The sequence below is a fragment of the Topomyia yanbarensis genome, chromosome 3 (assembly GCF_030247195.1).
Source record: "Topomyia yanbarensis strain Yona2022 chromosome 3, ASM3024719v1, whole genome shotgun sequence".
Lineage (NCBI taxonomy): Eukaryota > Metazoa > Arthropoda > Insecta > Diptera > Culicidae > Topomyia > Topomyia yanbarensis.
The window spans coordinates 321,701,802-321,715,162 of record NC_080672.1 but is presented as its reverse complement, the minus strand read 5'-3'; the positions used below and the strand labels follow the sequence as shown (position 1 = coordinate 321,715,162).

The 13,361-nt window shown below is 37.4% G+C and overlaps 2 protein-coding genes across 3 annotated transcripts in view; both read left to right on the top strand.

The window, feature by feature from the left end:
- Positions 1 to 6,685: 6,685 nt before the first annotated feature.
- Positions 6,686 to 10,427, top strand: LOC131694207 (ribonucleoside-diphosphate reductase subunit M2). 2 transcript variants are annotated; one of them, XM_058982708.1, is made up of 5 exons: positions 6,686 to 6,826; positions 8,665 to 8,874; positions 8,941 to 9,221; positions 9,403 to 9,850; positions 9,914 to 10,427. In XM_058982708.1, exons 1-5 carry the CDS (start codon positions 6,755 to 6,757, stop codon positions 10,064 to 10,066), a joined length of 1,164 nt encoding a protein of 387 aa, XP_058838691.1. In that variant the 5' UTR covers positions 6,686 to 6,754; the 3' UTR covers positions 10,067 to 10,427. The 2 variants fall into 2 exon arrangements, with proteins under 2 accessions (XP_058838691.1, XP_058838692.1); XM_058982709.1 differs by lacking the exon at positions 6,686 to 6,826 and adding an exon at positions 8,467 to 8,601.
- Positions 6,698 to 13,361, top strand: part of LOC131694206 (phospholipase ABHD3) — a 59,387-nt gene continuing 52,723 nt past the window's right edge. The window contains exon 1 of the mRNA XM_058982707.1: positions 6,698 to 6,826. The gene's annotated coding sequence lies outside the window, so the exon portion shown is untranslated. The remainder of the gene's footprint in view (positions 6,827 to 13,361) is intronic.

The following is a 13,361-nucleotide window of genomic DNA, read 5'->3' as shown; positions in this document are numbered from 1 at the left end:
ATGCAGCATATATGTTATGAGATTTTCCCACAAGAGTAAGAAGGATAACACGATTTAGTACACAGATTTGGCAACGGATCTGCCGAGAAAGTTCGAAAGATGCACTTTATAAACAGAAAAATTTGATTACCTACACACTCACTCAAAACTACTCATTAGAGTATTAAAAGATCTCAAATCGGACATTTTTTATTCAGTTCGTTTATTTGATAAGCACATGCGTTAGCTTTACGACGCCAAGTTCTTAGTTTTACTTTTAGAATTCTTTAAAACTACACTGAAAAAAATTCAAACGTTAATTCTATTTGCTTCAAACCGCTTAAAATTCATATGAAGAAGAAATGCTATTATTATCAGGCCCACACATACCTTCTATGTGTCAACTGTATAAACTATGTATGCACACACATAAGTTATATGTGCATATTGTTATAGAATGGGGTTTTATGTGCCTAATAGTTATGAAATGTGAATGTAAGATTAATATTTCTTATAAATATACACATTGGATTTATGTACCAGCAAATAGTGTCTATATGCCTCCGTTAATTGCAAAAATCTATGTGTAAAATCAATAGGCATAACGTTTACTTTTTTTGAGTGTAGAATATGATAATTTTGTAAAAAATTGATTAAAAATCTTAAAGAAAAATTTTACGGCTATATTAAAACTAGAAATACAATTGAGCAACCGAAAATAAAAGTCGCAAGGATTGAACATGCTTCGTATAACCCGTTTCAAATTTATAAGAATATCAAAATCGGAAAAATACTTCAAGCGTAAAAATCAGACTTCAGCATAAGAATCGCTTAAAAAATGTTCACCTGCAAAACTCGGCAAGAATTAACCTCCCCTTTAAAAATCGGTTAAAAAAAGAAATCGTTCGCAGGAGCATCCGCATATCACAGAGAACAGACATCCATGATCGAACAAAAATATTTAAAAAACGTGTGTAAACATTTGAATTAATATACGATAAACACTAGCGCCGCCACACCAACCTATCCCAACTATCCGTCAAATCCATTCTGGAACACGCAGAAAAATATATTGTAGATATAACAATATTCTGGTTCAAACTCAATAATAATTATTATTATCTCAGGGCTAATAATATTCACTAGTTGATTCAATCCATAATATTGTCATTTCTACAATTAATTCTGGTTTTGACGCATCTAGATTTAAATCGCATTTTGGGTTGGATCAACAATAAAAGTGTTGAAACGATCGACATTGTGTTATTGATCGAATGATGTGAACACGATTAGTTCAACAATATTCTGATGTTGAAGCAACAAATAATACAGCAAACAATTACTATTGAAATGTTTGTTTCTTTTCAATAAAAATAAACCAAAATATGTTTTAATGGCTTAAAATTTATTTATAATGAAACGTTTGAAAATCTTATTGGTTCATTTGCTAGATAAAACTTTTCTCATTTCAGGGTTGTTCTGAAAGATAGAAAGATGTTACTTTCAATATATTTAAATTACCACTAAGCGCTTACACAGAGAGTATCCTTTACGCCAATATGATTGTTGCAATAGCATCGCAACTGTCCTGTGACTGAGTTGCGCATTCTGTGAAAACAAAAATTATATTTTTGGTAAATAAATTATGATATATCATAGTACCGTCGTTTTACTTTAGTTTTCTTACTTACATGTATGTAGAAGAAAAATACGTGCATAGAACACACACACGAAATACACAATACACGCTGGTTTTCTACTATGCAAGACCAGCATAAAATAAATTTTGGTTGAAGTAACAATAATATTGTTAGTTCAATAATAAAACAGTGTATATTTAACAATCAATGAGTTTTGAATCAATAATTGATTGACCAATTAAATCAAAAATGAATTTTGTTGGTTTAAGCGTTTGAAATTTCGCTGCGTGAACCCGTTCGAAATCCTGAATAGATTCAATATGGAATCTTGCTCAAAGAAAACAACTGATTCTTCTGACTATCGGTTCATGCATTTGAGCTGGAATTCATACTGGAAGTCCGAACCGGTTCCGGACTAGTTTGACTGGGTAGAGGAATAACCGCTGTCAATTCTGTCGAACTCAGCCGCAAAAAAACATGACGACAGTAGCGCACCTGGTTTGGATATACCAACTACCTTCGAAACCGTTAGAGATTTTACACAAGTTGAATGCTGAAGATGGACGTCTGACTTTGTAAAAATCGGATATATTTATTTGCGGTTTTTATACTGATGGTGTACTCTTACAGAGGAAAGTCCCAGTCCGATTTTTATGCTTGAAGTTTATATCCGGTTGTTATATACTAATATATTTGAAGCGGGTTTTACGAAGCATGTTCTGTCCTTTACTGTGAGATAATATCTCAATTGTTTTTCTGTTTTTAAGTTCGAAATTGTTGAAAAAAACAAACATTTTTAGTAGTTTAGGACAATAACACATCCAAAACCATGCGACTTGCACGACTCTATAGGTTGTCTCATCCACCCTTATCCCATTTGTATTGAACAAATTATGGGCCCCACTGACAGTTCAAATCGTTCTGCTTGTTTTGCTCGAAGCTCGATTGTCACTAGTCAGATACCGTACGGCATAACTCAATTTTTAGACATTTGTTAAAAAGCGAAAATATTGGATAGCTAATGGAAGGAACGTATTGTTTTGGACATGTCGGTGAGTAACAAAAACTTTACACCATGGTGCAACAACAAAGTAAGCGAACTCGACTATCACAAAATTGTGTCGAATGAAATTGATTCTGTTTATTGTGGATCGACCTTAACGCGACGTTTTAGATGTTGGCATAGAAATTATGGCGGCGTAGCAGATAGCTGATATCATCAAATCTACCATAGTTTGCAGATGAAACTTGGGATTGCAAGCTTCTAGTGGATTGTAAAAGTACCAGATCATGCTGTGTGGGGTGCTGTCCCGGTTAACCCTTGTGATGGCAAGCTAAAATCCTAACATTAAAGGGTAAACTCAACTTTCTTTTCGCATTTCTCATATAGAAAGGTTATGCAATCGGTCGGGATTTCGACTTTTTAACCGAGTCCCGCAGGGCCAAATTTCTTATACCATTCGAATCAGTTAGTCGAGATAGGAAAAAGTCTATACGTGCGTATGTACGTATGTATGTGACAAACAAGCTCATCGATTTTTCTCAGAGATGGCTGGACCGATTTGCACAAACTTAGTCTCAACCTTCCCATCGGTGTTATTGATTTTTTTTATTAATCCGACTTTCGGTTCTGGAGTTACGGGTTGAGGAGTACGATCACACAGCAAATTCCCATATAAACTGGTATCACCATGATGTCCAAATGGTGCAATACATATTAAAATGTGTGCAACATTACTTGGATTTGCATGTCTAGATCATTAACGATCAATCGAAGTCGCTTCGACCACATTGATCAGCTATGACGGTTTTGATGCCCCCGGGGAACTTGCCAAGTTCCTAAGTTAAGGTCATACCTATTTATCAGCGAATTCTTCACCGATTTTTACAAACTTGGTCTCAAATGAAAGGTACAGCGTTCCCATTGGCTGCTATTGAATTTCTAATTGATCCGAATTCCGGTTTCGGAATTACAGGTTGATGAGTACACTCAAAAAAAGTAAACGTTATGCCTATTGATTTTACACATAGATTTTTGCAATTAACGGAGGCATATAGACACTATTTGCTGGCACATAAACTTAATGTGTGTATTTACAAGAAATATTAATCTTACATTCACATTTCATAACTATTAGACACATAAAACCCAACTCTATAACAATATGCACATATAACTTATGTGTGTGCATACATAGTTTATACAGTTGACACATTGAAGCTATGTGTGCGCATGATAACAATAGCATTTCTTCTTCATATGAATTTTAAGCGGTTTGAAGCAAATAGAATTAACGTTTGGATTTTTTTCAGTATACGAACAAGCAGCAAATCCCGACGTATAAGACGATGGAGGTGAAGATCACGTTGATCGTCGATTGGTTCTGAGCTCCATTTCGTTTGATCATAACTAATAAATGTTTCTGGGTTGGTATTGATTTCTTCTGATGCATCACCGGAGTATGCAGATTCTTCTTCCCAGTCTGCATCAGATTCATCGTCGGAAGCAATATCATTTGCATCTTCTTTCTCGCTTTGCAATTCAGATTCGGCATCGTCTGCTGTTGAATTTCCTCGAATTGCTTCCATTATTTTAGATTCCTTAAGGCGATTGAAAACACGGGCAGATCGTCTTGTAGCCATTTAAATTTTTCGTTGCCTCTAGATCCTACAATTTGAACAATTACGACAAAAATAGACAATAACGATAAAATTAGGTTATGTTCGATCCAAACGCTTGTCTTTGACTTTGAATGGAAATTCCAGACAAACCGTTACTAGTCGAACACAGTTCACAACAGTTTATGAAAGAGAAAACTTTTCTCTTTCATTTACTACCAACATCTGTGATTGGCGTGTAACGGTTTGTCCGGAATTTCCATTCAAAGTGGATCTTGACAGTTGGCTTTTAGGCCGTAAAAATATGACACACGTGATTATCGTATGCTATTTTTTTATAAAAAAGGTAAAAAGATAAAAACCATCAAAACTTGAAAAAAATGCCCGCTAATATGGAGATCAACTCAACAAAATGTTTTTTTTTCAGGTAAATATTAATGATATAAAACCCTTGGTATTCTTAGTAAATATTGCATGCACACCGAGCCTACCAGGCCCGGCTTGCCTTTTTGTGCATGTAAAAAATTCAAACATTGCTACGCATCACTCCATAGATGAAAATTTCACAAATCTTAATTTTTGTTATAGATTTCAAAGCTACTTATCAAAATTTCCATGCCCAAGCTTATAATGCATACACATTTTTTGTAACTAAAAAATTGTAACGTGCCGGGCCTCTGAGACCCGCGTGCCTTTTTGAGGGTCAACAATGAGGTGAACGAGATATTTGCAGATACGTCATTTAGTAGGACAACTGTCAGTTTGTTGGCTGAATTTATTTTTTTAATTTAAAAGTCAGAAAAGGTTTAATTAAGGTTTATGGTTTAAAAATAATATGTCCGCTATTAATATATATGAAAAACTGACACAATTTTTCCAATTTAAAGATCCCTATTTGCTGTATCATTTTTGTTGTGCATTAAAATTAATTATTACCTGATGTTTTATTCTAAATCTACTGGAATAACTCTGCATCGAACAACGTTGAACCAGGAATAACCATAAATAAATAATTATTGTTCAATGATTGTTTGTAGGTTAAATACTATTGACAAATTCTATCCAGGAAGCGCTGTACAATATTATACGGAATAACTCTTTTTGTTCAATGGCATTTACGTCCATTTTAAAAAGCATTCCATAATACTGTTACCACAGAGAACTGTTATAGAGATGAAGTGTTACACGAAATATGTGATTGTTAACTCTATTGCATAACATTCAATGCTGCTTTCTTAAGTTTGCAGCAACCCAAAAATTACTTCATGCAATGAACCTTCTACATAAAGATTAATATACCATTTTTGACTGGCAGTCACTGATTTGTTTATGTTTTATGTAAGTGCGAGATAATAAACCATCAGTGTGATCAGCGGCATGAGACCTCTAGTAGTTGTCTTTTGCTATAATATTATGAAATCGATCGTGAACCGATAAATGGGACTAAATAACAAATGTACACAAACGGAGATTTGGTTAATATCTTAAAGAGGAGTGAAAAGACTTCATAAAAAAATACAAAACCTCATTTTTAAATATATCACACTTCATGAAAATCAATAAAAAACTAAACTGCCGATCCGACTTTCAATTGTAAGCAAACCGCCAGGCGGGTTACGCCTCTGCATTTCTAAGGTAGTGTATACGGGCGAAATTGACAGCATCATCGTTTATAAGGTCCGTAAACAGAATCGCCCTTAACAAAAGTCAAATGCTCGTTACGCCCCGGGGGAATAACGAATTTTCCCCTCCAGCGAGCACGGCGAAAGCTACATTGGATTTTTGTTTTATGGCGACACCGCAGGGTGGAATTGAAAGTAGTCAAAACAAGAGGGCGACTCGAAAACGGCCTAATTAACATTTCATAACAACACAGCGAAATATTTTTTTTTCAATTTTATCAACGAAAATATTATCATATAAAAACATTTTAGTAATATGCTTCCGAAAATTAATATTGTTTCAAAGTGTTTCAATACATTTGAAAGCGCAGTATACAAACACTGGTTAAATACGATTTAATTTTCTGAAGTGAATTTTTAAAGCTATCTTTCTCGATTCGATATCATTGCGACTTCGGCCCTTAAGTCGATCGATAATCGAAATACCTCTTTTGTTCTCAATATGGCATTTACGTCCATTTGAAAAAGCATTCCAGTATTTTGTACTAATCTTTCGACCACTTTATCGAACGCGCTGTCAAAATGGCGTTAAATTAACAAAACAAAAACCGAAAAGCGATGGCACTTGATTTCATGTAACCTGATAACGAACGAGTGAAAGAGACCTCCATACCTTGTGGATGTTTGCCGCCTTCGCACTGCTGATTTCCCGTATTTTCGCGGCATTTTTCCTGTCGTTTGAAACCTTGCACTGTAGGATTTTACTCATCGTTCGCCATTTCACTCTCCAACCTCGAACCGTTTACAGGTTTTTAGTCTGTGCCCTAATCGTGAAAACTAAACTTAGAAAAAAAATATTTCAAGAACAAAATATAAATTCATACAAAACCGACCATGTCGCGTAGTAGTGAAAACATACTGGAAAAGGAAAACATTTCGGAGAACATGGAAAAAATCTCGATTAAGGTAAGTGTCCTATATTCTAATAATGATGATTAGAGTTTCATGAGGGAATTTAGTTGAAAAAAAGCGCGCAAAATGGCGTAACTCATGACTACGTGGTTTGATTGCTTTAACTTTGATTCGTAGGATCATAGTTGTATCAATGCCAATAAAATCAGCGATAATTTAACGAGGTTTGAAATGATTTTCTTTGATTTTGTCATCCAGAATTAGTTATTGAAATGTAATCATCAGGGTATATCGAAAGCTATTTATGAAGGCGTTTTCATATAATCTGAATTTCAGTTCTTCAAGTTAATCATCTCGTGAATGTTTCCTACATTTCTACATAACTTGGTGTATTTATTTTTCTAATGTAATGCTTCTGATGTTTCTAATGTAAACCTCGATAACATTTTATTATTTAAGGTTTATCCACCAGGCACACGTTCGATTAATAAATTACAAATTATGCACATCAATTGATTCAAAATGGACGGAATCGAATGCGTGATAATTTTAATTCTGATACATATTCCATTTGTACCACGGCCTACAATGTACGTATGCCAATGGAATACTGCCACGAATGAACGTGCAAATTTCTTTGTGATTCCTTTTTTAATGTAAACTTGTAATTTATTAGTTATTAGTCAAGTCTGACAGTATATGCCAGTATACGTTATGCATATCATGTTTCTTTGCACTTTGATTAATTTTGAACTATACAAATGCAACGCATAAAACCACGTTATAAGATACATTGGTATACAACAGCTTTCGAGACCTGTTAAACATTAGAAAGTGGTGGCCAATAATTCTTAGCTTAGCGTATCAAATCAACTGACAACGATGCTTGTAACGATGTCATATTTTCAGGAAAAAACATGATCGCCCGCCAGTGCACGACAGTTTCATTCTATTTCTTCTCCCTCTCAGTGAACACCTGAATAATGAATACTTCCTAACCAGGTGGCTCTGTTCACTGAACTGTAATAGTTCACTGCGCATGTGTGTGTAGAGTATGCTGGGGATATATGGTTATTAACCTCGCGTCGATAATCTTGGGTGCACTATTATTGAACATAAATCACTGCAGTCAATTAAAAGTGTTCAAAGCTTTTCTCAGCTGTACACACGAATTTGCAAAAGTTCAGGCATTGCTAATGTATTGGCCAAACACGCAGAATGCTATTAATAAACCATAATGAACTCCATTATAACAGTTGCATGTTAATGGATTGAATAAGTTAGGCAGCCATTCTAAAAATTATTATTTTTGCATATAAAATAGCATTCAACGGACTGATTTGTTTGAATAGACTATTGAATGAAAAACCAGTGTCAATTTTTTCCGTGTTACTCTATATGAGTCCTCATGTTAGCCCTTGGCTAATCCAAACAGCTGATTTGACGATCTCGCGTGTTGATGTTCACTATTGACAACTAGCTGTACTAGTTGTCTAAAGCGGGATTCAGACGATACATCAGCTTCCGTCAACGTCAACGGAACGTCACCGTTCCGTCAGGATAAGTTAAATACTTTTCTCTTGCGTCCGTTCACACATGCCGTACGTCAAAACGTTCCGTGCCGTTGATGTTATGTGTGAATGCCTCCATTTAACTGCATGTAACTTATCCTGACGGAACGGTGACGTTCCGTTGACGTTGACGGAAGCTGATGTATCGTCTGAATCGTCCTTAAGTCAGTGAGTCAAGAGGCGAGTAAGCCAAACTATTTTACTTCTATAGTTTGCTTTTCCATCTGTGTGTTACGAAACGTGCAATTGTTCTGTAAAGTAAATAAATAGGTTTTCGATGTTCAACTTTCGTGTTTGTAGTAGACAATTGTGAAATTTCAGAATGCTCGAAAAGTGCTGACCGAGAGCGGAGCAAACGTAGCCCAAACAATGGAAGCCCAGGAAAAGCAAAACAATGCCAGCGAACTCACCATGGTAGAGAAAGGACAAACTTCGTTTGATCCGTCGATTGAACCCCTGCTTCGGGAGAATCCTCGGCGATTTGTTATTTTTCCTATCCAGTATCATGACATCTGGAAGATGTACAAGAAGGTAGACTTGATTATTGATTATGGTGACAAAGAAGCGTTTTTTCATGCAAAATATGTTTTCTTCTAGGCGGAAGCATCGTTCTGGACGGTCGAGGAAGTTGATCTCTCCAAGGACTTGAAGGATTGGGAGAAGCTTAAGTCAGGCGAGAAACACTTTATCTCACATGTTCTGGCGTTCTTTGCCGCTTCCGATGGTATTGTCAATGAAAATCTTGTAGAACGCTTCAGCCAGGAGGTGCAGGTGACCGAGGCTCGTTGTTTCTACGGTTTTCAAATAGCTATGGAGAATGTGCATAGTGAGATGTATTCGTTGCTCATTGATACCTATATTCGTGATCCCAAAGAACGGTAAGACGTCGAACCGATAACTGTTTTCATGCACTGCCCAGAAGGTGCTGACAAATCAATAAATCCATTGCTTTTGTTACGAAGAATTTATCTGATACATTTCTTCGATGTTTGCTTTTCCAGTGAATATCAGCTGTGTTCGCAGTTTCTAACTATGTTTAATATTCTTTACCACCAACAGCGACTATCTCTTCAATGCGATTGAAACGCTTCCCTGTGTAAAAAAGAAGGCTGACTGGGCGTTAAATTGGATCGCGAGCAAGCAGGCCAACTTTGGTGAGCGGATTGTTGCGTTTGCCGCCGTAGAGGGTATCTTCTTCAGTGGCAGTTTTGCGTCCATATTCTGGTTGAAGAAGCGGGGTCTGATGCCAGGACTCACATTTTCCAATGAGCTCATTTCACGTGACGAAGGGCTCCACACTGATTTTGCCTGTTTAATGTTTAAGTATCTAGTGCAGAAACCGTCGCAAGAACGTGTGATAGAGATTATTCGGGAAGCAGTTATTATTGAGCAGGAATTTTTGACGAAAGCTTTACCAGTTGATTTGCTTGGTATGAACTGCGACCTGATGTCCCAATATATAGAGTTCGTTGCAGATCGGTTGTTACTGGAGTTGGGTATTGATAAGGTAAGCATCTTCGCACATCCTTTTCGGCTACCGGCTCATTTTCAATTATTTTCTTTCTCGTAGATCTACCACACGAAGAACCCATTCAGCTTCATGGAGTTTATCTCATTAGAAGGAAAAACTAACTTCTTCGAGAAGAAAGTTGGAGAATACCAAAAGTGGGGAGTGATGGCCAATCGACTTGACAATGTGTTTACATTGGACGCTGATTTCTAGGGCTGGTAGTGCAGCATGTAGTGAATAATATTGAAACGTTTGTTTCGCAATGACACGGAGCGATGGATGTTTTGAGCCACTCATGGCATCGATCACTACGACAATTTAAAAAAATATGAAGGCAGGCGACTTATTGATTTTAGTTTGACTTTTACCACTAACAGACAATACGTTGTGCTACCCGAGTGCAGCGTGTATTTGAAACCTGCATTGATGAAAAAATATCTAGTTAGATGAATTAAGACTAACTTATGTTCTATCTGTTAGAATAATTGTATACACGCACATTTATATGGATGAATATTCGATCTCCTTAAAGTTGTAAATAAACTTATATTTAAACAGTTCTGTGAACACATAACTAAGTTTTTTTTTTATTTTGTGCAGGGGTTTTTGTACTTCAATTTATTGAAACAGAGAGAAAGAACAAGCTTAGAGTTTAAATCACTTGTACGAAAGCCCTTCATGTTTATAACAGCAAAATCGAATGGGTTTATTATTCGTTCGAATAAATCTCGTATTCGTCGTAGGTAAGCAAAAGGGTGATTAGGCCCAATTATTGTACTGCCTATAGTCGCAAGCCAGTCCCATGTTGATAAGAAATTCCATACAACATGGGACAAATATGCGATTACGGGCAGTGTAGTAGTCACGCCTACATCATTCCGTGCGTTTTATTGATAGTACGATCATATTTCTTTAACCCGATAATATAAGGCATATGCTAACATGCCGTCGTTGCAAATATACATACAAATACGATCACATTCTATGATAGTAGCCAACTGAGATTCTTCAAGCTCACATGGACAATATTTGCTTACGCAGGTGTTGGTTATGTGTGGCGGTCAATAAAGAAACTACACTAAATACAGGATTAGTTAGGGGCCGTTCATATACCACGTGGACAAAAACCTTCGTTTTTACCCCCTCCCCCCCCCCCCCCCCGCGTAGAAGCGTGAACAATTCGCCCCCAATACGATATCCACGTGGACTTTTCAAACATTTTTTCGAATAATTTCATGAAAATGGGTTTCCAGAAAATTTTCCAATGTTTTAGACTACTATGATGCAGAAGGACTTAATGAAAATCGTTCAAACTTCTGTGGTTGAAGTGTCATACATTTATTTAATCATTAGTGAAATTTCTAGCAGCATGTTCCCGGCCATTCTCGTATGCTGGGGTCGATTATTTCGGTTAGATGCAGGTGGTCGTTGGCAGACGTGTCGACAAGAGGTGGGGTGTACTAATCACATGCTTGGTAGTACGCGCCGCACACATAGAATTAGTCCATACGCTCAATTCCAGATTCTGTATCATGGCACTGAGGAACTTCATTGCAGAGCGAGTAAGGGCGCTATAACCCTGGCTCATTAGCCAGGGCAGGGCTAAATATTTCTGTCCCATCCCAGGAGCCTAGGACCAAAGGAGTGACATTAACCCTCTTAGCAAAGTCACTCCCAACGATTTATCAAACCCCCAATCAAATTGAAACGGTTGTGTACGGCGGTTGTCCACGTTTCTTCCTTATTCAAGGTTCAAAATAATCCGTTGATTAAATTATTCATTGAATGAATAATTTGATTGCCGCATAATTTTGAATCATCTTTATTTTGTACGCTGCACAGTTGGCCTGGCCGCTTTAATGCTTGTGTCACATTCAATATGTTCCACAAACATTAATAATGACAAGAAAAATTGTGGACGAACGTCTGCAATCGTCGGGGTACAAATTTCGTTGATGCCAATCGAGAGCTGAACGAAGCAGCACGCTCCTTGAATCAGGAGGAGATCATGAAGGAGTTCGTAACTCCAAATACTAAGTGGTCGTTTTTGCCACCAAGTATTCCGCACATGGGTGGAAGCTGGGAGAGATTGGTGCAATCTGTGAAGAAAATCTCGAACAACATGAAGCTTCCAAGACTACCGACTCCACGGAACACTACTGGAAATAGAGAATACCATTAACTCGCGCCCCCTCTTCTATGTACCAGTAGAAGACGAAGAAAGCGAAGCCCCTACGCCCAACCACTTTCTGTTAGACTCATCCAGTGGCTCAAAACCCCTGTTATCGTACTATAACAGGCCCGCTATGCTGTCAAATACATGGAGGACATCACAAGCTCACGCTAACCTTTTCTGGAAGCGGTGGCTACAGGAGTACTTGCTGTCGATAAACCGCCGAACGAAATGGCATTTCCCCGTCAGTCCTATCCAGATTGGGGATGTTGTGGTGATCGTTGATCCAGATCTTCCAAGGAACTCGTGGCCCAAAGGACGTGTCGTGGATGTAAAATAAAAGGACGGCCAGCGCTACGATGAGGACACCGTTTAACCTTTACGAACGCCCAGCAGTCAAGCTGGCGGTTCTAGATGTCGGCGCAACAGCGAATACACAGAAACCTGGATCCTGTGTACTGGGGGGGAAGTGTTACGCAACATGCGAACGTGCCTCCGTTATCAATTTACGCTCAACGAGATCAGCCGCCGCATGTTCAAGCGGGACAGTGGGTAACTGACAAGTCAGTGGTAAACATACGAAAAGGATTGCATCGAAGAAGAAAGATAGGTTGACATAGAAGAAAGATTTGAAGATTGAAAGCAGTTTGATAGTTATTAAAGCGAAATTAAATTAAAACTACTAACTAGAAGTACGGATTTTGGTTTGTTTGACGCTTGCTTATGTATAGTAGTACGTATTGAATTATCAGCTAAAAGCACGGTGTCGAAGTCTTATAATTAATTAGGCAATCCATTGAGATATCTGACGTTTAAAATACGCACACTGAGTTCTCGCATTTTTATACTACCGCCCTCCCCTTAAGCCCACAAGCGGTTTGTTTTCCTCCCAATTTGCAGTGCAAATGATTTGTTTTCCTCCCAATTTAAACGTCAAAACGGCACAATACCAACGCAGCTGGATAAGTCTATAGCGGACCCTACACGAGACAAGAATATTGTCAATAAAAATATTGACAAGATTACTTCAATACGTCAATCCCATTTGAATTCTACATAATCAATATTTTCAAAATGTCCTTACACGATCAATATATTGATCAATAATTGGTTGATTGTCAATATTTCCGCTCGTGTAGGGTCCGCTTATTAGACGTTTGTTTGACAATTCAGCGGTGGGTTCTGTCAACAAGTCTACTCCTGCGAACAGAAAAACTCGTCCGACAAACAACTTTGTTAGTCCGATTCGTTTGATGTTGGATCGAATCAGCGATATTGTCGGACGTCGCACCCCTCGGAGTAACGTCAGAATAAGTAAACAAGAAATAATCAGCT